Below are 25626 nucleotides of genomic sequence, written 5' to 3'. Positions count from 1 at the left end.
CGTGAGTCATGGCCAGCGGGCTGATTATGAATACACTTTGGCGACACAAGTCACGATAAACATAGAAAGTAATGAACATTCCCGCAGGAAGAAGTTGCGTGATTACGAACACAAAATTTTTTGTTAAACTCAACCATTGATGACGTTCAGACTGTATATACCGACATCTTTGAATAAAAACACACATATAGGACGGTATGAATTGCACCGGTGCTACGTTATTTACCACGTGTGTACCAATTGGTGATGTGAAACGAATAAGAGGAAAGCGATGTATTAAATATTATTTATTATTATTGAATAATATGCCATGTGAATGGTATGATTTTAGTTTTATTATATCTGTAAGAGTTAAGGAGTCAAACATATTTACAATGATGTAAATAATCGATAAGCACACGCTTGTTAACCTCAAGACACGTAGTTCAAATCTCAACCCTGAATTTTTTTTACTTTTTAAATAATATTATAATATATTTTCTTAATAAAAAAATTAATCTCAATAAGGTAAAGGGTTATTTATAGAAAGTATTTACAGACTGACTTCAGTTGTTTAAGCAAAAACAAATAAACTCTCATTTACTAAGTGTTATAAATTTTTCAGGTCAGTATTTTAGTTTTGCCCTAGAAGCATAACAGCTAACAGGTGTGAAAACTTTATAGTGTTAACAGTTAAATGAATTTTAACCAAATAACCAGTATTTTAATTAAATTCGTTGTCTAAAATCAGGTCCAAAGTCGAGGTTTTTTCAAGCCTTTTCCTCTTTTAACGGAGCCATTTATAATAGTTTAAATTTCAGTTTGTTTCATACTGCTAGCTGCAAGTGATGGCATCAAGCAAAGTTTACGACCCAGGCAGCGAATTCTAGCGGTGGGCGCTGAAAGTGTGCGATTCGCGTCTAGAAATTCTGGGATGTGCTTGCGAATATTTTATTGATCATAAAATGCATCACGATCGGCATTATTTAAAAGCATTATAATTAAAACTAGCTGTACCCTGCCACGCTTCGCTGTGGCACATTGTGATTGAATAGTTGAGAAATGAGAAACAAAACAAAGAATACATTTCATAAAAGTTTAATTTTGCAATACTTGTGGACATACAATATTTTTAGTTTTTCCACTGTATGCGTAGATATAAAGACTATCTGGTTTTCCGACTCGGGAACACGCAACATACAGTTGTCCATGTGAAAAGCAATCCACATCTAAATCTAAACCACACAATTCAAAAGATTGACCTTGAGCTATATTGATTGTGATTGCAAATGCCAATCTAATTGGGAATTGCAATCTTTTAAATTGAAATGGTGTATCGGTCGGGATCATGGGTATTCGAGGAATGAGGACACCTTCACCTTTGAAAGGCCCCGTTTAAATTGTTGCTTCCACTACGTTATTCATTAATTTCTTAACTGAAAGTCGCGTGCCGTTGCAGAGTTTTGGCTGATTAATATTCCACAAGAGGATAATTGGCACACCTATTTTCAATTAAAGTATGTGTTGTGGTATCCCTGGCAGATCAAGTGAGTTTAAAAATTCCGTTGGATAATTAACTACTTAATCTGCTTCCACAACAGTGTCTATCGACTTATATGTAATTTCATCACTTTAAATACTGGATTGAATAACATTATTAAGTTGATAGTCATCATTATTCTTTGCGGCAAGGATAGCTCTTTCACTGAGCCAATCGTGATTTCTATGATTTTTTTGAATGCCAAGAAATACTTTTTCGATCAGTTCTTCTTTCGATGTTAATAAATTACAAAAATGATCGGGAAATGATATTCGTCTAGACGTCTCATCGACTGGCAGCTGTCCGTTTCCAATTTCCAGTAACTGTCGTGAGAATACCTCAGCTGATGGATCATTCTGCAACTGGACACGCATATTTGTAGTCAACTGCAATGTACGTACGTGCCGCCATAGTGTTGAATATTTCAGGCAAGCATTTATTTCGTCTGCTGGTGTCGATCGAGAAATTACAGGCAATGTTTCCTAAAATCTCCTGCGAGCAATATCAATGCATTCCCGAATGGTTGAACGTTTCCACGCAAATCTCGTAACGATCAATCAAAAGCTTCAAGCGATTTTTTTATGTGCCATCGTGCATTCATCCCAAACAATTAGTTAACATTTTTGTAATACTTTTCCCATACCGGATGCTTTGGAAATATTGCACGTAGAAGTCTCGACGATTTGCATGTTTAATGGCAACTTTAGAGCTGAATGCGCAGTTCTCCCACCTGGTAACAATGTCGCAGCTATTCCAGACGAAGCAAGTGCTAAGGCTATGTCATTTTTTGATCGAACCATTGCTAGAATCAATCTAATTAGGAATGTTTTCCCAGTTCCTCCTGGCGCATCCAAGAAGAAGATCCCCCCAATTCCATCTCTACACGCAATCCCACATCAAATGTTGATAGACCCATACAAAACATAACCTCTACTTACGACTGATGCAATTGTTATTATACAAAACATAACTTCTACTTACGATTGATGCAATAACCATATACACGCAATCCCACATCAAGTGGTGATAGACCCATACAAAACATAACCTCTACTAACGATTGATGCAATTGTTGTTATTGGCGATAAAACATATTAATTAAATAAAAATTAAAAAAAAGGTATAGGGTCTAAGGAGTTCAAAAAATGAATAGCCTAGAACCATCTACATGCAATCCCACATCAAGTGGTGATAGACCCATACAAAACATAACCTCTACTTACGATTGATGCAATTGTTGTTATTGGCGATAGAACATATTAATTAAATTAAAAATTAAAAAAAGGTTTAGGGTCTAAGGAGTTCAAAAAATGAATAGCCTAGAACCATCTACATGCAATCCCACATCAAGTGGTGATAGTTCCATACAAAACAAAACCTTTACTTACGATTAATGCAACTGTTATTGGCGATAGAACATATTAATTTAATTAAAAATTTAAAAAAAAGGTATAGGGTCTAAGGATTTCAACAAATGAATAGCCTAGAACCATCTACATGCAATCCCACTTCAAGTGGTGATAGACCCATACAAAACATAACCATATATATATAACAAAATATAGCCCTTTCCCGCTCGCTTCACTTGACGTAGTTTTTTCCATTGCTAAGAGAAATCCTTTGGCATGGAGAAACTTTTCCATAACAGAAAATGTGTGTTTTTGGTTTTTATTGGTGAGAAAACACATTAATAAAATGGCGCAGTTACTTTTTCGCGGTCGCGGGTATGTTGCTGACGTGAAAAGTAGATAAAAACAATCCTTGATGCGAGTTGTATATAATTGTAAAATTTCAGCTCGATCGGTGCAGAACTTTTGAGTTTTTGAAGCGTACACAAACCAACATAACATTTTTATATATATAGATCATATTCCGTGTTTCTATTTAAATGTTTATTTGCAACATGAACAACATTAGAGAACACGTAAATTTGCTCGTTACAGTGGTTAGATGTTTACATTTCACTCGCGATTACTAAAAGGCTCGCTTACATTTTATTTTTTACAATATAAAATGACTGACAAAACACGTTAGTTTACCGGCTATCAACTAGGTAGAGTCTATATAGGCAGAGGCATCTATTTTTATTCGTAGAATTCATTTAACATATACTAATAAACTGCAGCCACCAAAGCAAAATAGTCTTCAGTTTTCTAAAGAGCTTAGTTGAGATAATGTTTAAAAAAAGTTTCTAAAGTTAAAATGGTGACGTCATAACAAAAGGTAGAAGCAACAAAATAGAACAAAACTTTTATTGAGACACACAGCAGCTAGTGTTTGTTGGTTGTGGTTGGCAGCACATGGCTAATATATATCGCCGCGGTGTTGCAAGATGGCCCACCGCGAAGAGTCACCTGGTCCGGCGATAGCGAAAGTAGAATGTATTGATCCGCCAGGCCGCGGGTAAACACGGCAGGTCGGGCACGGTCACGCTGCGGACAAGCAAGTCCCTCCGCTCACCGCAGTGCATAGAGCACACCGCGGACGAGCGAGTCCCTCCGCTCGCCGCAGCGCATAGAGCACACCGCGGACGAGCGAGTCCCTCCGCTCGCCGCAGCGCAGAGCACACCGAGGACGAAAGTCCCTCCGCTCGCCGCAGCGCATAGAGCACACCGCGGACGAGCGAGTCCCTCCGCTCGCCGCAGCGCATAGAGCACACCGCGGACGAGCGAGTCCCTCCGCTCGCCGTAGCGCATAGAGCACACCGCGGAGGAGCGAGTCCCTCCGCTCGCCGCAGCGCATAGAGCACACCGCGGACGAGCGAGTCCCTCCGCTCGCCGCAGCGCATAGAGCACACCGCGGACGAGCGAGTCCCTCCGCTCGCCGCAGAGCATAGAGCACACCGCGGACGAGCGAGTCCCTCCGCTCGCCGCAGCGCATAGAGCACACCGCGGACGAGCGAGTCCCTCCGCTCGCCGCAGCGCATAGAGCACACCGCGGACGAGCGAGTCCATCCGCTCGCCGCAGCGCATAGAGCACACCGCGGAGGAGCGAGTCCCTCCGCTCGCCGCAGAGCATAGAGCACACCGCGGACGAGCGAGTCCCTCCGCTCGCCGCAGCGCGGAGCACACCGCGGACGAGCGAGTCCCTCCGCTCGCCGCAGCGCATAGAGCACACCGCGGAGGAGCGAGTCCCTCCGCTCGCCGCAGAGCATAGAGCACACCGCGGACGAGCGAGTCCCTCCGCTCGCCGCAGCGCGGAGCACACCGCGGACGAGCGAGTCCCTCCGCTCGCCGCAGCGCATAGAGCACACCGCGGACGAGCGAGTCCCTCCGCTCGCCGCAGAGCATAGAGCACACCGCGGACGAGCGAGTCCCTCCGCTCGCCGCAGCGCATAGAGCACACCGCGGACGAGCGAGTCCCTCCGCTCGCCGCAGCGCATAGAGCACACCGCGGACGAGCGAGTCCATCCGCTCGCCGCAGCGCATAGAGCACACCGCGGAGGAGCGAGTCCCTCCGCTCGCCGCAGAGCATAGAGCACACCGCGGACGAGCGAGTCCCTCCGCTCGCCGCAGCGCGGAGCACACCGCGGACGAGCGAGTCCCTCCGCTCGCCGCAGCGCATAGAGCACACCGCGGAGGAGCGAGTCCCTCCGCTCGCCGCAGAGCATAGAGCACACCGCGGACGAGCGAGTCCCTCCGCTCGCCGCAGCGCGGAGCACACCGCGGACGAGCGAGTCCCTCCGCTCGCCGCAGCGCATAGAGCACACCGCGGACGAGCGAGTCCCTCCGCTCGCCGCAGCGCATAGAGCACACCGCGGACGAGCGAGTCCCTCCGCTCGCCGCAGAGCATAGAGCACACCGCGGACGAGCGAGTCACTCCGCTCGCCGCAGCGGGGAGCACCCCGCGGACGAGCGAGTCCCTCCGCTCGCCGCAGAGCATAGAGCACACTGCGGACGAGCGAGTCCCTCCGCTCGCCGCAGCGCATACAGCACACCGCGGACGAGCGAGTCCCTCCGCTCGCCGCAGCGCATAGAGCACACCGCGGACGAGCGAGTCCCTCCGCTCGCCGCAGCGCATACAGCACACCGCGGACGAGCGAGTCCCTCCGCTCGCCGCAGCGCATAGAGCACACCGCGGACGAGCGAGTCCCTCCGCTCGCCGCAGCGCATAGAGCACACCGCGGACGAGCGAGTCCCTCCGCTCGCCGTAGCGCATAGAGCACACCGCAGAGGAGTGAGTCCCTCCGCTCGCCGCAGCGCATAGAGCACACCGCGGACGAGCGAGTCCCTCCGCTCGCCGCAGCGCATAGAGCACACCGCGGACGAGCGAGTCCCTCCGCTCGCCGCAGAGCATAGCGCACACCGCGGACGAGCGAGTACCTCCGCTCGCCGCAGCGCGGAGCACACCGCGGACGAGCGAGTCCCTCCGCTCGCCGCAGCGCATAGAGCACACCGCGGACGAGCGAGTCCCTCCGCTCGCCGCAGCGCATAGAGCACACCGCGGACGAGCGAGTCCATCCGCTCGCCGCAGCGCATAGAGCACACCGCGGACGAGCGAGTCCCTCCGCTCGCCGCAGAGCATATAGCACACCGCGGACGAGCGAGTCCCTCCGCTCGCCGCAGCGCGGAGCACACCGCGGACGAGCGAGTCCCTCCGCTCGCCGCAGCGCATAGAGCACACCGCGGACGAGCGAGTCCCTCCGCTCGCCGCAGAGCATAGAGCACACCGCGGACGAGCGAGTCCTTCCGCACGCCGCAGCGCGGAGCACACCGCGGACACGCACATTTCTCACTTGCAGTATTTATATGCAACTAGCACCTACTACTAATCTTGTGATAAAACTATTTACTAATTTACATCACAATCTATCTGTAGCATGTTTTATTTCCTCGCGCAGACCGGGAAATTACCTCTTGGTGGTCCGTATCCCTCCCTTTGGGTTCATGCAAAAACATAATTACAAAAAAAAATTGCAATATAGCTACCCAAGGTGTCAAAGATATCATTTGGGAAATAATATTTATAATACTTAGTAGGCAACATTATGGTATTTCCTCCATATTACAGCCTTCATGCAAAGAAAAGGCAGGAATTTTGTTTCCAAGGACAGTCTGTATTTCATGTCAGTTTGCACATGTGTAAGTATGTATATTCATAAAAATTAACTTTGTTTTTATGTATTCATGAACATTAATTTATTTTTTTATTGTTTGTCTTAAAAATTTAAAGTATTGGCTTAAGAACAAAGTATTTTAACAATTAATAAACAAGATATAAAATACTTTTTTTTTCCTCAAGCAAAATCATTACTTTAAAATTCTATGTGAAATCGTTAGAGATTTTAGTGCGGCAATATACTTTTGAAAATTCCAAAATCAATTATAAAGAATACTTACTTGACAAAAAAGGTATAATGTTGATACGGGACCTCTCACAAATTCCTGCCTACGGCTCTGCCTAGACATGACAGAGTGTGTCCGGTTACTACTCACGTGGAAAAAAGGCAGCAGTCTGGGTCCCATCAGACATGCGCATTGGGCGGAAATGTTGTCTTACGCCGGTATTCCAAATAACATAAACGAGGTTTCAAGTGTTTAATATGCTACAAATGCTCCTTAAACGAATTCCTAGTGCACTATAGGTAACGGCCAGTCCCTTATTTTTAGTAACTAGGTTTCCGTGACCTATCCGTTTCCGTTTTTTTTCCCCCCACAATTCCGCGCTCGTGCAGAGCTCATTTTTTCGTTGAATTCGTCCGGATAGCAGACCCGCGCCTGGCGTAATTAAATTGTTTAAATTCAATTTCGTGAATATTCGGGGACGTAACAAACGTATTGGTAAGCCAAATGAAACTTTATGGTAGCAAAAATATCCTGGAATACATTTTGTACACTTTAATTGCCATAACAAGAAATAATGGCAACTTAAAAACTACTTGAGAAAATAAGTATAACACCATTTAATTCGTCTAATGGTGCTATAGGCGTTTAGCCGTAACAATTGTATCGATGGTTGCCAAACGTCCCCTACAATGCGTTGAAACCAGTTTCTAGCTTCGCGCAGGGCACCGTTTATTAAAACTGCTGCCAATACGTTACAGTTGCATCCCAACAATGCAGTGCTTATTCGCTTCCTTACCAAGACGTCACGGAATACAGGCCTTAGAGCATAATGAGAGTCCCTCACTTCAGTATAAATGTATAAATAAGCCTGGCTCTTGGATTGTAGTTGCTTCAAGATATAACTGTTATTTTATTATTTTTAAATGGCAGTCGCCATTGTTAAGACATTTGCGTACGACATAAAATTGCCCTCATACCGTTGTTGACTGCTAAACGTTTTCTCACAAACCATAGTACTGGGAACTACTATCCAACCATCAGTTGACGTCAAAAAAAGACGCAAAATAGCCACTTTCCCTTAAAAATGCAAGTGTATGGCACCCTATCCTTGCGGAAGAGCGCAAAGATGACAATATTGTGCTTAAACGTAGGCTGTATGTCATGTGGGATGAGAACTGGTTCATAAAAAATGCAAGAACACAAGACGCAAGACGTCAAATTTTCGCCAGTTCATAAACTACGCAAGGCGTAGTAACAAAACGCAGTTATTTTTCCACTTCCAAATTTTTTTTCGTTTTGAGTTGCAGTTCCAACAGCCATATTTGAAGATATGGTTTCTTAAAACTTATAAGTACGCAGACTTTAAGTACAGAGAAGACCACGATGTTCATTTGACTATTTACATCACGTTACACTTCTGAAACTTTCACTTAGTGAAAGAAAATAACACTTTTAAATCTAATGATTCACAAATTTATTTTGTTTAAATGATAAATATAAATTACTATATTTAGTATCCGTTGTTTTCCGGGCTAAATACACCATAATATAAGCAACATCACTACCGAGTTTCAAGTCTGTAGGACTTACACTTGAAACACGGGAAATTTCTATTTTAAAGTCACATTGATTGCACAGACTCGGTGCATCAAGGCCAAGCATCAGAAAAACTAGGACGTCAATCTTCAGCTTCATTTTGTGGGAGGTCAGATAGTCCCTAGGCAAGACGTGACGAACGCACCAAACGATAGCGCGTCACAAATTCAAGGCAACGCCAATCCATTTATCGAAGTTCTAAACTAAACTGTCATTAGCGTCTTTAGTGCGCTAGCAGCCGCGAGCTTCACTAATCGTATGTGTTTTACCGAGGAGAATAATAGGAATTTGCCAGTCCTTACTATTTGACCGTGTAGCGGACATAGAGAAATGACACAAACTCGCTGTGTGTGTTTCTATGATCTACCTCCGATGATTATCTATTATAAAACTGAATTTACTCCTTTTTCATTCCCTTAGAGATAGGATTTCATAATTACACGTAGTATATAGCACTCTCCGGCCCATATACTATGTATATGTAAAAAAAAACATGTCGATCCGTTGCTACGTGAAAGAAGGACAAACAAACAAACACCCTTTCTCATTTATATTATTAGTAGGGATTAAAAGTATGAGGCCGGGCGCCATCAGAGTCCCAACTCCCACCATACACGCTCACAAGTACAAATTAATTTTTGATACCATATAGTTTTAATTTATAGGATCGGTGATGTCTAGCAACTTGCGTGCTTTCTTAAAGGACTGTAATTTTCTTGGGTTGGTCGCGTGTTGAGATGTTGCGTGTTTGCTTTCCGTGCGTAGCTTACGAACCCGGCCTAAGCGCCGCGCCCGAGCGCCGAAGGGGGTGTCGCGAGCGGTGGAAGCGGCAACCACGTGACAGCGTGTGGGATATGGTGTCGCTACTGCGCTCCACAGTAAAGGTTGTGTCTGGTGCATCGAGCGCTACGCTGAAGCGTGCGATGTGCGCGCAGCCGGTGGAACAGTAGCCGAGAAGCACACGGCATCCACTATGTGACTGAAGACTAAGGCAGGCAGGTTATTTTAGTTTGACCAACGTCTGCTTCAATAGAGCGGTGCAGTCTTTAAAGCGTTGTTACAGGTGCGTGTTTTAGCAGGTTGTATTAATTAGCTTTCCTAAATAATGTTTACGATAAATGATTTATGATAAGCTGTGGCTAACAAGTAAATTTTATTGCCAGCATTAAAGCGCCACATACCCAGCAAATACTTTAATGAAAGTCGTTTAAGCAGTTATCACACGATGCCATATGTTTCTATTAACCCAGATTAATTTGAGTGACTCGCGTTCTACATGACGAGATGGTCTTTCGATTTAAAAATCAAACAATGAAAAAATAAATATTATTTCAAACTTTTGTGCTAGCCCACGAGATTGAAAAGTCTCAGTAAAAAAAAAAATCGATCTTTGTGGTTTCAAGGCCACCCATCTCGCAGTGAACGAATTATTCTATTCATGTTTTGGGGATGTCTGTGACTGACTCCTTGGAAATAATAAACAAAAAATAAAGTAAAGATGTGTAATCGAATCTCAGCTTTCAGGCGTAATATTAAAACAAAAACAATTAAAACGCTAGGTAGTATAGAATGTATTTATCATTTTAGACCAATGCAATAAATGTCCTATTATTTCAAAATCATATTTAACATGTTGAGTATTTAAAATCTAAGAGAACACATTTTTCAAGTCTGTAGAAGCTGTTGATTCTAAGGTTAAACAAAATAATAAGAGATATTAAATTATTTTAAGGAATTAAGATAGCATTTTCTTGTTGAATACCTAAACACGAATAAGCCGTTAGGAGTGCATATAGCAGAGATCGCATAGTTAGATAAATATTTGACCGTTGTTCTTGATTTCATTAACTTATAGACAGGAAATTATAAGTAAAGTTTTCTGCTAGTAGTGACCGAAAGTACTTAATATTAGCAGACTAGTTAGCTACTTACAATGTTCATATTCTTGGCTAGATATGTTTTTTGTTGAGAATTTCGCCAAAGGAGATATTTTCAATGGGTAAAAATCTTAGCTCTAGGTATCCGGCATTGGTTAGGAATAATTTCGTGAAAATCAACGGAAGTTGATGAACAGAAATGTCAAAAATATGGCGGACACACACGTAGCAACATAAACCCATATATAGTCAAATTTATAAACGTTATGTAATAACTAAACGTTTTGTCAAATGAGATTTTATGATAATGAAATTACCCTGAAATGTATTTGGCAAACTAAAATAGTCACAGTAAAACGTATTATAAGTTTCGAAATAACTAAGAAAACTGCTATTAAATTATAAAACATATTCTTCTACTATCTTTTCTCAAGGTTTACTAGCACAGCGGTAGAGCGCGCGTTTGGTAATCTAATGGGGCTATGTTCAAATATCGTCACTGGAATTTTTTTTTACTTTCTTTATATCATTATAATATATAAATGTTTGATCAGCTTGATATAGTTAAGATTTGTTTTTTAGAAAATATTTAAAGAATTATTTCAGTTGTTTCAGCAAAAACAGATATACAAACATTTATTTACTATTAAAAAATATATATATTAGGGTTTCAGGTTAGTTAAGTAGTAATGCTATAGAAGTATTACTTCAATGGAATTACTATGAGTAGTGAGACTTGATAGTAATTACTGTTTAATGAATTTTAACAAGCTGGTAGCATTTGAATAAAATTTCTTGTAGAAAATCAGGTCCAAACCCAGGATAATATTGAAGCCGTTTCTAATAGTTTTAAACTCCCTCTTGGTTTGTACTGATAATTGCTATTTGCGTTTGATGATAGCTACGTAAAATTGTGTGTCCGAGTTTGGTATTGTAAGTTTATTTGCAACATAAACAACAAGAGAACATATAAATATTCTTGTGACCGAACATAGATGTTTACACACTGTAAACAATTTTGTGCTTTCTACAAGGAAAATCTTGAAAATCCAGTTGCCAACGATATGACTCGTAAAACTGCAAGGCAGAACTGTGTAAGATTGCCCAATTTTACTGCGTGTTACTGCCTGTTAATTTACATATTCATGCAGTTGTACATTTACCAAAACGAATAGTAAATGTTACTCCATAATTTAAGAAATTTACACCTACAATAAACACATAAATTTAAAATTCTAAAAAAACAACTTAATTTTTGCCTAAAGTATTTGGCAAATAAACTGCCCTTAAAACGATTTAAAATATATCGACTTGAAATAAAACGTATGTAGCAATTTTATTAAGAGGTGATAAAAAGGGCTCATTAAATAAAATCTAAGGTTATTTAAGTGGGGAGCTGTCAATATGCCTATTTATATTTGCTTTTAATAGGGCATTTAAATTTTGCTCTTTAAAATAATATGCCTTTAACAATAACTTAAGTGTGTATACACAACTACCGTGTACTGATAAAATACAGAATAAAGATTAATTTTAAACCCTTGTATCCCGAATTTAACAAAGTATTTATTAAAATAAATTATGTTTTTTCGTGTATTTAAATCGCTGTCTGTAGCTTACTTTCATTTTTCACAAAACATATTTTCAAAAAATCTACACATTATTACATTAAAAAATATAACACCTAAACTTAAAATTTTAAAACCTTTGTATTTAAATTTTCGAAATTTATTACTATGTAGTACTTTTCATCACCCAATGTGCAGATAAATTTATCTTAAATTAAGATATTTTTGTTAAATCTTACGTTAACGTAATTGAACATGCGATGTTTTCTAGCTCCACTTATACGTATAGCTACTTTAAACTATAAATATCGCAATCACTAGTCATTTGTATATGCTAAAAGCACTGTTTAGCGATGAATCATACATATTTTTGCTTTAACAAGGAAAATATCTTCTTTGATGCCACAATCATTTTCAGAGCGTTTTGTAAATGTTATAAAAGTTTTTCTTCAAGTACATTTGACAATATAGTTTTATAAAGATTGAAGTAAATGTTTTTTTTAGTTTAAATAATAATTATATAGACACGCTAAATCAGAAATTTAAAAAAAGTAATCATTGATTTATCATCACATCACAGTACTAACGTCATAATACAAAGAATTAGCATTAAATTTTCCGCAGTGGTGAACTTAAAAAGAAATATTTACCGTTTCTAAAGAACTTCTTTGTAACATTACGCGATGTGTAGTTTTTTTTTTTTGCTGGTAAAAAGTCAATGTAGCCACGTGTTACAATACCCCTTCACATGACACACGCCCACACGCACACACACACGTACACGTACACGGCACCGGCCCACGCGCCATTGGTCGCCGCTGGCCAATCAGGCAGCCGCGTCACGCACCACGTGGCTGTGGCAGTCACGACTCCTCGTCGCACTGGTTCAGATCTCGGCCAGTCTGTGTGGCCCGCGCGCTGCGCCCGGCTGTCTGTGCACTTCGACTGACGGGTTTAGCCGCGGCAGCTCTGCCGGGCACGAGACAAGGCAGGCCTCGGCTATACGCGTGAATGCGAGGCACGTGCTTGCCCACTGGAACCCGTGAGTTCCGTCGGACTGTAGTGCTCGTGGTGGCACGTCATTTCAGAACGCAGAGATTCGGTTCTCGTGTCTTTACGAGTGGACAAAGCATAGCTTCATCTTGCGTGTTTGAGAAATAACGTGATACCGGGTCAAAAAAAAACCACTTCATCTTGTGTACTGGAGCTAGGATGCACTAGGCTAATCACAGCATCTCTACTGATAGAAACCAAAACGCGTAGTCTAAAAAAATGTTGAAATAATGTTTGGATTAGAAATAATTCCAAGTACTTTAAAAGCAATTTTTCATATCTTTGCACAACTGTATTGAGGCATATGACGAAACGTTTAGAAATACGTTGATTGTTTGTTTTTAAAAACAAAATATTATCCTTATTAAACGATAAAAATAACAGTACCAAAATATCATTCATCGTGTAGTTGAATAACGTTTAACTAAAACATTATTTTTCACTTTTAATTATTTAAAGTACTTTTAAAAAAATTGGGGTATGTATGCAACCTTCATCTAATGTTTTTTTTTTTGTTTTTTTTTTCCGGTCCGCTTCGCGCAGGTCGGAACAAGAAACAAGCGCTGTGTGACGCGATGGATGCGCGCAGCGACCACGTGACGACTGGCTGCGCCCTCACAGCTTACCGCACTTCCCCTTCGCCCCCTCACCTAGGCAACACCACAACGCATACGTGTGAGATCGACGGATTCTGCGCGAGCAAAACATTGCAGTCACTGCGTGGCACGGACATTGCGAGTGACATCAACAAACGGACACAGATCACTTACGAAAAAGGTTTACAAGCATTTGTTGGCAGAATCACGCGTGTGATGTAACCGGGTTTTATTTCTAGTGAAACTAACTAAATGAATGGAAGAAAAATATAAACTTTACTTTAACTCCCTTACCTTTGTGAAAGATCGGCGGAAAAATATCACTTGCCCAGGTAATGTTTCATCGGTTTCCAAACAAAATACACTTCAGACACTTTTATTTCAGATGTTTAATGTGTTTAATTAAGAAAAATTAAAAATGTCAACACAATCATCAAATGTCTTCGATTATTTTTCGAAGCGAATCTACGTTACACACGACACACGTAAGATATTTTTTTTTACAAAATTTTTATTTTATATTTTAACGGTATCTACGCGGGGGTTATAACGATAGGAACATGTAGACATACAATACGGGAAGAGGGTGGAAATGAAAGTCGTGGACGCACACAGTTGAAGAAAGACGCGTACAAACGAAACGAACGGACGACACTCTACGATACGATCACAAAATAGAGCCGTGGCCGCTACATATCGCCGCTGCCCGGCTGAGTTACGCAGCTCGACTCTCAGCTGTTTTTAGCCGGAGTGGCGCGCGGGCGCTCCTGGCGGCAGACGCCGCAACTGCTCGGGCGGCCACGCCGGCTCGCTGGCCGCCACGTGTCCCGCCAGCCTGCTGCGGCTGTCGCTGCTCCGTGCTCCAATACGTGCTTTCAACACAGTTGTCACTAGATGCTCACTACATGTTACTTACAACATTTAGATGTCAGAAATTTCGTTTAAAATCTGATATTTAATATTGATATTCATATCACTTAACTATGCATCTGTAAAAATCATACGACTTACCTTATTTACATACACTGTTTTCAAATACTGCTTTAAATGTATACGATCTAACATAACAAACATAACTATTTTAGAATAAAAAAAGAACAATTAAAAAAGTTTTTACCACAGAACTTTATATTCCTACAGGAAAAAAATTACAAGCATTAAAAAACTGCACACAAAATAACATAAAAATATGAAAATAATAGTCCCAAAAAGTTTGTAATTATCAAGTATTACAGAAGTGAGAATTTTAGAAAATTAAATTTATTTAAATGCTTATTTTCAAATATTTACTCTGAATGAAATTTTCTTCTTTTTTTAATAAAAATAATATAATAAATTCAATATAATTTTACAAAAAATATTGTGTAAACTAAAAATGAAAAAAATTTATATATAAAAAATATTTGACAGTTATCTATTAAAATTTCATAGAAAATTAGCAAGTAGTATATAAAAGAGGCTCCGGGCTCAGATTACAGGTTGAGAATGGAAACAATGTCCAACAGCCCTGACGTAACAGCGGCCATCGTGAATAACGTTTACAATGACCTATTACCTTGAACTTTTACCTTGACCTTTTACCTTATATTTCACTATCTTAACACACTTTGCCCCAATCCCTGAATTTTGCAATTTTTGTTACGGTCACCATCTTGAATTTTGGCGTCATGTCCGCAATTTTGTTATCGTCTGCTGGAAGCCTGAATCTTGGATGACGACACGACCACCATCTTGTTTTTTTCTGTTTCACTGGAGGCCACCATCTTTGTTACTGCTGTATGTTTTAAAGAGCGCTAGCATCGCTCTGTCTCATTCACATAGTTCGATGTTCCAATACCTGCCAATGTTGTTGTGGTCCTTATCGGCACAATATATATATATATATATATATATATATATATATATATATATATATATATATATTTAATACATTGGAAGCACTGTGATTCGAACCATGACAGCTCGGACCTCTGTGATGGATATCATACGCCTTTGACCGCACGACCATATTTTTATTTTTACTTTTTTCATTTAATTTTAAGAAACAGAGTACATTATATCATAAATATATTGGGATCAAAACAATTCAATTATTGGTCCTATCTATAAAGTACTCCAGTGCAATGCTACAGTTAAAAAACCATTCACAAAACCCAAAAAATGTTTGTCCATAACTTTGTTTGAGGGTACCGTATTGAATTAGTTCCCATCGCTCTAGTCTGAGATGTTCAAAGAAGTCCTGTGTGTCCGGCGGGACTGTCGCGGATAGCTGGTACTGCAGGGCTTGAGTGAGGAACCACATAACTCCACGCTGCCGCACACGCGGAAACAACTTGAATCGAATATTCACAATATAATGATCTGGCATGTCAATGACTGGAACGGTCATAATCGTAGCAATGCGGAGTTTTACCCCGCGCCATAATGGTCTGGCATATGTACATGATATTGCCCTGTGGTACGCGGTATCTATGTCCCCAAATCAATTACTAATATTTGTTCTCTCAAGATGCATCTTCTTTATCTTGTATACCATTGGGATAATATCGTAGTAGAATTCATAAGCAGTTGACCGCAGGTATGAAGGTGATGCCGGATCGGACTGTTCCCGCTATAATTGTACCCAGTTAACATTTAAGTGTGGCACTTGCTTTGGCGGTATCTTCTTTGGAGCGTTTTGTGGATTCGGCTTGCTGTAACATGTTCGCATTCGGGAAGTTCCTGAATGATTGCGTGTACGGTCTGGTATGCCGTTCGTTACTCAGCTGGGTGTCTGTCAACACCATCAAGCACATACCACTGCAATTGTTTCACTGGCTCATCCTCTCGTAAAAGGGCCTTAATTACATTCACAGTAAATGGTGCAGTTACCTTATCTTTAATGCCAGTTAGTCCTAGCCCACCGGCACTTGTAGGAAGGTAAATGTTTGTGAGGGCGACATGGAACATATATGACTTTCATAGAAACCATCCGACATACATGGTTAGACGGGTCATTATAAAGCTTGTATTTAATTTCCATAATCCTTTCCCTCTGTGCCAGACCTTATTAAATGCTTTTTATTTAATTATAACCATCACTTATAGACATAAGAACTACACAATTTGAAACTACGTCTGTTTTATGGCTTCCCCGTACTTAAAACCTGTCAAGCCTTGTCTTACTGTTTGTGGTGGCTAAGGTATAGTGGGGTGTGTTGTTGTGCAAGACAGTGATAACGTCTTCCAGGTGTAGTTTTCGAACTAGATTTTGCAGCGGCATATTAACAGGGTAAACTCCCCCGACGTGATCTCGATGGTCTATAATGCAATCGAAGTCCCCTCCGAGCACAATGCGTTGATAAGTACATTGGAGGAACGGCGCAATGTCAGTGGTGTACAGCAAATCCCGTTCCCGCCTTCTTTGCAACCCTGAGGGAGCATAAATGTTTATAATTCAGAGGTCCCATAAATCTCCAGACATTATACGGCCATTATGATGACGGTATAGGTTTTCCAGTTCGAATCCCGGTCTCGTAACAATTGCAGTCCCCTCTGCATTGTAACTAGTTTTTGCATATGCATTATAGTTGCGGAATTTATTTGTTATTTCTGGTACGATTTCTTGAATGACCAAAATGTCGATCGCATTCTGGTTCATAATTATTTCTTATTCGGCTACTTTGCTCTCACTGACACTCGGCATAAGTTAAGAGATTCTATAGTATGATCTGCTATTATAATGTCATTTTATTTTATTTTTCTTATTACTTTTACGGTTTTTCACTGCATAAATGCCCCACTTCGATAATTTCCAGGGATTCCAGTCGACTCCCACAATGTCTCCATGTACAGCGAGCTCTCTCTTATACTTCCTGACTGCCGCGATGTTTGCTGCTCGGCCGGTCGCTGGTCCCCTCCTCACTACTCTTATCCCTTGTCTGGCTGTTGTCGGCTCGTGTCCGGGTTGCCGTCGACGGCCGCTGAGACCGGCTGCGCTGTCTCTCCTTGGTCCCGGGGCCGGTCCCTGGAGCGACGTCACCGCCGCCGTCTCCAGTGACGACGCCGCATGTGACGCTTCCTGGTGCATTGCTGCAGGTGGCTCCGTCTTCTTGTCGCACATGTTTGAAGTCTGCTCAGGGTGCTTCCCGACTAGTTCCGTGGTGCTGACGGTCTGAGTCTCCATCTGTTCCGCGCGCCACGAGTCTGATTATCCGCAGTTCGTCGCAGCAGTATGTTCTCGCCGTGCGGCGACTGCGATAGAGGCCGGCCGTTTCCCACCCGGGAACACCCTGCGGACCTGCCTCGCCCAAAGTACCGGCTAGTTGCATCATGTGTTGACACTTCCAGCGAGCCTGCCGACACGGTCCCACTGCGATCCTCACTGGCGGCTGTGGCATTCGTGTCGTGCGCCAAGCCGTCATCGGCACTCGTGATTCCTGTTGCCGTGTGGTTTCCATGCTGGTTGTTATCGTGTCTTATTCCGTGTCGTTGTTCCAGGCGTGTCTGAGCTTATTATGTTCGTAACAGCGCCCTGCAGACGTATCGATATGCGAACATTTTGGTCTTCCGTTGCTACTGTCCACTGTATGTGTGACTGTGTATGTTCAGTGCCGACCTGTGGAAGCATAGGATATTCATTTTCATTATACGGGGATCACGCCACGTGATTGATGTTTACCACCACTTCTGCGTTGTTAATTTTGTCTCTCTGCAGTTGCCAAGGCCTAAGAGGGCTCTGCTTCAGCCCCGTCAGCTGGGGGAAGTCTGCCCGGAAATGCTCTGTCTCGTCACAAACACTGTGCATTTTCGGTTGATGTTCATGCGTCACGAAAGCTCGGTGACCGTCGATATGCAGATAGGAGGGAATGAACTTTTGTAGAGCCATTTTAACTAGCCGGACGCCTGTCTTCATCCTGTGTGATGTTTAGTTCCTATTCCAGTATTCGTCCTGAAAAGAGATTATTGTGCCGTACGTCATCAACTTTATACTGATACAAAGGTTGTCAATTTCTACCGGTAGATTCACAACATGGACTAACTTTTGGCTCGATAATAATTATCTTTCTATCTAAACCTGGATGTCTTCGCCCGATGACGCCTGCAGCTGGTAAGATCCCCCCGTCTCTTGTAACACTTTGCCCACGCGCATACTAGACGTAAACTTAAAAAAGACTCAGTTCAAATATCCGTCAAGTTTAGCGCTTCAATGGCATCTTCAGTTAAACATAATACATTTTCTGGCTATTGTGAATAACAATGGCACGTGGTCGTGACGTAACGGTTACGCGTAGCGTATTTTTCGGCGTGACAGACATTGCTTCATCGCGTACCGTCGCACTCGACCGCGTGGAACTCCGCCAGAACCCGCTCCTGGAGCACGAGATGAACTCCTCGGCTGTTCCCGCCCAACTACACTATCAATACATCTACCAGACTCAGAATTACTCAGGGTATATAAAAAATAACACGTATTCGGACTTGTATTTTTTTTTATTAATTTTATGGGAATAATAGCATCAACTCTTAAAGACCGAGCCGCTTTATTTTCTCAGTACATGCTAGCCGGAGCACTAGCGTAAACAACGTCTGCCAGAGCGCGTTGCCGCCATATTAGTTTAATTTTTGTATGTTATAGTGCAGGAATAATTCAATACAGTTACGTCCGCAATCCTTACGGCTTTCTCGGCCACCATTATGAAATTATGTAATTTGTAGGCTAATAATTCGGAAGAAATTCCAAAATAATCAAAAAAATTGCTTGTTAATTTGCTAATCGATTCGATCGCATACAGTGCTTTGTTCGATCCTTGATAAATACGAAAAAGGTAATATAATTAAAATTACAAAAAATACAGGTTCAAGAAATAACAAAATTACAAATAAAAAATGTATTACATAATTTCTGCACAACTACAAGAACAAGTACAAATAAAAACTAGTATTTCTTGATTTCTGCATCTGCTACCCATGAATTAAAGCATAAAAATACGTAGTTTCAAAGTAGCGGCCGTAACGAAAATTGCAACATTAGAGATTAGGGCGTTTCATTCCAAAATGGCAGCTTTGTCGATGTTCAATATCAAAATCAATGGTCAATGTCAGATGCAAAAGGTCAAGGTAAAAGGTCAGGTTTCAGTGTCAAGGTTAAAATTCAAAGGAAAAGGAAAAATCAAAGGCAAAGGTCAAGGTAATCCAAGTTTGCCGCCGTGACGTCAGAGTGGTCAGTCATTTTAATCATGGCACCAGCACCAGTGCCAGAGGGAAATACTATATACTACCGATGTCCATTGAGCTATAACTCTTTAGTATATGGCACTGTAGTGCATCAACTTATACACCATTTAACTGATCGCCATGAAAATGTATATATTAGGGTGGTCCTTATTTATAGGGGCGACAAAAAAACTTCGTAATTCCGGGTTGCCCACCCCTCATTTTTTTCCCTTTCCTTTTAAAATGACGACATACAAAAGATATTTCGATAATTTTAACGTTAACCCGTGCCGCATCGCCATTGAATTTGGCAATGTAAGGTTAAAAATTAAATCTCGCTAATAATTCAAAAATGATGTTATATTTTTTACTATTTTTTCAATGAATATGTATTTTAGTAAAAGAAACACAGTTTTGTAATGTTTATAAAAAAATTATTAATTCAAACTTAAACAAATTTACGTCTTAATAATGATTTATTTTCTTGCATTCCAGGAATTTCTTCCCATAATCTTCGACACAGCCTTTGGGGGGGGGGGGGGGGGAATAAATAACTTCGTAATTCTAGGTTACCCACCCCTTCTTTATTTTCCCCTTTTCCGTTAAATGACAATGTACAAAGTTCCTTTAGTAAATTTAAATTTAGCCCGTGCAACATAGGCCATGAATATGGTGAAAAAAGGGTAATAAAATTAAAACATGCAAATAAATTAAAGATGCTTATAGATATAATTTTATTTTAAAAATACATTTTAATGAACATTAAGGTGTTTGATAAAATAATAATTCCTACTTAAACAAATTTTCGTTTTGATGGTTTTTTTGTGCAATCAGGGAATTGCTTCCTGTGGTCTTAAACACTGTGAAAAAGGAATTGTCTTTGTTCTTCATTAGCTGCGAAAGGTCCGTTAAAATCTTGTATTAATTTCACGCCCCTCTCTGCCGTGTCATTTACTACTCTTAAATTACTAATTTTTTTTTTACTCTCTAAATAGTTATCGTCTGCGTCCCAAAAGTCTGGGCTATGATTCAAAAAGTTAGTGTTGATTTCTAATTTTTTCAGGAAATTTAAACTTTTTTAAGAAATAAAGTCTTCAATATTTTTATCTTAAACAAAAAGAAAAAAATCCCTAACCATTTTTTATTATACTCTATAATAATATTTTATGTATATGCCATATAAAAATGTATTTTGAGCCAAGCATGTTTAATAATGACAGGTTTCCGTTATGTTTACAATATTTTCATAAATTTCATAAGCAAAAATAAATACAGAAATGATCTGACCTGCAAGGTGAAAAGTATCGCTTGGAGAAACGGATACTTTCTTTACGTGTTGAGATTTTCCCGTTTTAAGTTTTCAAACATTTTTATTTTTGATTATACAGCAACATTTTTATCAAAAAGTGCTAAAATAGCCAAATCTTCTGATAAATACCATAAGTGACTGCAAAATTTCTTCAGTGCAGCAGACGAAATACCTTTATTTATGGTTTCATATTTTTTCAATTGTTTTATAAATAGTAAGTCATTCAATGGCGCCTGTACAGCTAACGAACACTCCAGCCAGGCTTTTACATAAAGTTTCACTAAGATACACACATATTTTTCTTAAACTGTTAACTTCAGACACATTCAAGTCTAACTGACGACTGAAAAAAAAAAAAAAAACATTTTAAAGGAATACAAAGCTTTCACCATCCATCGGGCATTATGGAGAGCTCCTGGAGGTTTAATTTTGTAGTTCTGTTCCGGATCCTTTCCAATAAAAACTATGCACAATTCAGTCAGTTCACGGTAATTATGTTTTAAATTTTGGTTTTGCAGCGCATCATACAAATAATTTGTGATGTTCGCATGTTCTTGTTCATCCAATATTTATTTTAGGTAAGTTTGCCCCGTGATATAATTTTCTTGATCCAATGTATTCCATTGTTCTCTAATTTTTTTCGAAAAAAACTATATCTGGACTGAACGAAGCCTTTGAAAACTTCTGTTCGAAGACACTCCGCTAAACTATCTCGTACATGTGATGTCTACAGGGGAAGTATATTAGCTCTCTTCCGGAATATTGCTATAAATACGTTGCAGCGCCATTGAAACTTCCTGTATTAGACACAGTAGTGTTGGAGCACAAAATTTGAACTTTTTCTTGCAATCCCCAGTCTCCCAGAACAGTCTTAACAGCTTCCTGAACTATTTTCTAATTTTGGTATACCCCAAACAATTTTTCTTTGTTACCATCATAGGAAATTATAACCGACAGACTTTCTTGCTTTGTATTTCGCACATTCAATGCTGGAAGTATTTAGCTTACCGTCCCAATGCACAGTTACAAACTTAGGCACATATTCTTGAAATAGTTGTTTAATTTTCAGATTGTAATTTTTCCTAAACCTTCCTCTATATCTTTGTAGAGAAGTCCTATTGAGAGCTATATCTGTTATGTTAAGGCCTAGTGCTTCAACTGCTGCTTCTAAAATGAATACTGCATTCTGTTGACTTATTTTCAACGATCCCAGGCTGCCATTAACTTCGGTGTGAAAATGCATTTCCGACCGCGCATTACTTTACCCGGTTCATCGGAATTTTATTCGGCGGGTTCTGTTATTTAGGTGGGACAAGGTAGGGACAAACTAGATTAAGGTTTGTCGGATGAATCAGACTCTTCAGAACTACTTTCTGCGTCAAGGTGAAATTTAATATTACCCTCGCGGTGTGCCTATTATTTGGCCCTCCTTTCATCAAATATAATGGCTCTCTCGATTGACCGTTCCTCCTGTTTTGTCGTCGTCTTGTCAATCCCGGCAATACTTCCTTTCCGTCCAGGTTCTCTTTGGAGCTACAAAAATATTTTATCTTCTATTTTAATTAACTCCAAAGCATTTGCATACGCGATATCAAATAAATTATTTAAATATAATATGAAATAATTCTCACGCTCACGCTGCGTTTCCGATGACCGATGATAACTCCTTTGTAGTTTACGCCAATGAGAATGTAATTTAATGAGTTTTTCCTGGCAATGTTGCAGTGATCTCGTAGGGATCCTGGCCTTCTCCCAAAAAATTAAACACTCCCTTATCACTGAATTAGCACTTTCGGAAAGAGACAACTTCACTTCCTGTAAATTATAAAATAAAACTGAAAGTACTCGCATGATTGAGGGTAGGTTTCAACCACGAACTTGGTGAGACACTGATCCCACTAAATAAACTTTTTTTTATCGACACTTCTCAAATTGGAACACATACTTGCTTCATAGCGGGGACTTGTTACATGCCCAACAGCTCGATACAAGCTGATAAATAGACCTGAGAAGTGCGGGAGGACCTGGGCTCGGACATGTCGAGGCTTGCACGGACATGTCGAGACTTGCACGGACACGCCCGCGCGTGTTGCGGCTCGCGCCGGGAAGCGCTTCGTCCTCCCAACTTCAGGCTCGATGCGGCACGGGTTCCCGACCTCTCATCCTAATGAGTGAGGGCTCATTTTTTTAATTTTTAACAAAAATGAAAAAAAATTGGGGGGAGGGCGATTTGAAATCAAGACTTTCAAAAATAAGGACCACCCTAATATATAAATAATTATTTATATAATTTGTACTCGGAGAATATTCTCTGGCATCCATTTAGTAATAACACGTCATGAAATAGCGCTGCAACAGATAAACAACTATTTCATTCAACCGATCTCAATAAAAATAGGTATATTGTGATGTTTACTGTCCTTAATCCCCAGTAACAACAAATAGTGATTGTAACTGTGCTTAGTAATTTGTGAGTGAGTTTAAATTGGAATATCATTACCGCCTGAAATGCTGGGCATCGATTTGAATAACTATTATATTTTGTTTATAAACAAATAATGACATTTGTGTCAACTATGATTGGATGTCTCTTTAGTCAATAAACATTAAATATGGAAATTTATTTGTAATGCCACGCAAAGATTAGAACATTGGAACTACGCGGTAACTGTCGGCCAGTAGAGCTGCTGAAACATTTTAAATTAATAAAATATGTTTGTAATTAATTTACAATTTATACCAATATAAATTATATAATTTATCAGTATTAGTATTATTTAATTTTGACAAATTTTTCTAAAACTATTTATATATTTCTATATTACATACAAGCTATCCATTTTAGAAATACAGAGGTAAATAAATAAAAACTGGCAGGACAACGTCTGCTGGGTTCTGCTAGTACTTGTATATAAAATGTAGGATTCTACGCAAGTAATTAAATTAAATATTTTTACTAATGATGCCCTTTTTAAAGAAAGAGATCTTATTTCCATTGTTCATCAGTTGAAGATAACAATTGTCTTCTTTTTTTTGTTACAATACATTCAACCAGAACAAGTATTCGTAAACCGTGCATAGCAGAAATAAAACATTAATAAATTAAAAATTGCCTTATATAAGTGCCATGAATTTGCAAATACCTTACTCGCTCCTGACTCGATTTTAAAATCTCTTATAATTGTTAAATATTACGTATACGTATATTTTTTTTAAACTATACCATCCGACGATATTTATGGTCAATTCTGAAGAAGAAGAAGAAGAAGAAGAAGAAGAAGAAGAAGAATAAGAAGAAAATAGAAACATAGCTGAGCAATTATTTCACGAAGATCTAAAAGAGAATTTTGTTTCAAATTCCCTTATTTGTATGGTGACTTCACAGCATGGCGACTTACAAAGAAATTAATAATTAACGAGAAAGTTAACTCGTGCACGTTACATGAACGGAAAATTTAATTAATCTCACTTGAAAGGTGCCGACGAAACAACAGAGAATCTCAAATATATTTCCCCCTGAAGCGAGCGGAAAGACTTGTGGAAAGGGAGGCGGGCAGAATGTGGGATTTTCAGTTGTTTGTTCTTAGAGTCCGCCCGCCCTCACAAAGCTCGGATGCAGTAAGAGCCGATTATCGCACTAGTATTTCCATTATTTAAAATAGCGGCTGGCTCGTTGTCAAGAAGTAGCGCAATAAACACCGCGAGAATAATTTTATCTGTATCTTTTTTTAATGTCAGAGTCATAGAATATGGCGGCTAAGTTAAGTTAACAACATGTACTACTTCTAACGATAATGGTAAAGGAATTTAAATAGTATTCTAAATCAGAACGTTGTGAGATTGTTATTTAAATATTATTTAAGTACTGATGTAAAAAAATTGATGATAAATTGGTTCATTAGCAGGTGTGGTTCTGAACCAAACGTCTGATTGGTGTAACTATTATTGAGAATTATGATCTTTCAGTAACGTCGTTGTTTTTGATAACATTAAATTATTTATTGGTTTTTAAGATAGTGCACTATTATCTGTGAACTTAAGTAGTAAATAAATTATTTTGAGCGTGTTGATAAAGTTTAGATAGTTTTTTTTTCATCTAAACAAACTAATGCTTCTTGTAGAGGAGGCAGGGTTCTTTCCTAGATCCTGAATAACCACCTCTACCTTATGGACTCCAACAACCAAAACCTCAAATGTTTTTTATTGCTTTATACAATTTACCCTTTATTTTTCAGCTTGGAATTACGAAGCCTGTACTCCCGGCCACTGTCAGCTTCAGCTCGGCTCCTCGCGACCTCTCTAGCGAATATCCGCCATCAAACTTTTGGTACAGATTTACTGGGATCATTGCATTCCAGCGCCCGCTTTTAAAGGTTTAAGAAGTACCTATAGATAAATATAAATTTTACAACACGTATCCTACATAAGGGCTTTTACACACGCTGAACTTTAAGCATTATTATTTATTAAATACAGAGAAATATATTACTTACAGCGTAACATTATTCTTAAAATATCAAATACTGAAAATTGAAAAATCCAATTCATTAAATAAAAAAAACTCTTTATATTTACGCAGTTAATGTAGATAAAACAGCATTAAAGTATAATATATATAAATTAATATT

General features: G+C 39.9%; 1 protein-coding gene across 1 annotated transcript in view; it reads right to left on the bottom strand.

Annotated features, from left to right (window-relative positions):
* Positions 1–14235: 14235 nt before the first annotated feature.
* The window catches only part of LOC134531339 (transcription initiation factor TFIID subunit 4-like), a 36803-nt gene continuing 25412 nt past the window's right edge, over positions 14236–25626 (bottom strand). The window contains exons 9-12 of the mRNA XM_063367036.1: positions 18807–18846; positions 18155–18240; positions 17445–17659; positions 14236–14344 (exon numbers count right to left, since the gene is read on the bottom strand). Of these exons, the coding sequence (XP_063223106.1) occupies positions 14236–14344; positions 17445–17659; positions 18155–18240; positions 18807–18846 (450 nt within the window). The remainder of the gene's footprint in view (positions 14345–17444; positions 17660–18154; positions 18241–18806; positions 18847–25626) is intronic.

This window comes from Bacillus rossius, chromosome 3 (assembly GCF_032445375.1).
Source record: "Bacillus rossius redtenbacheri isolate Brsri chromosome 3, Brsri_v3, whole genome shotgun sequence".
Taxonomy (NCBI): domain Eukaryota; kingdom Metazoa; phylum Arthropoda; class Insecta; order Phasmatodea; family Bacillidae; genus Bacillus; species Bacillus rossius.
This window is presented reverse-complemented; position numbering and strand designations above follow the sequence as displayed.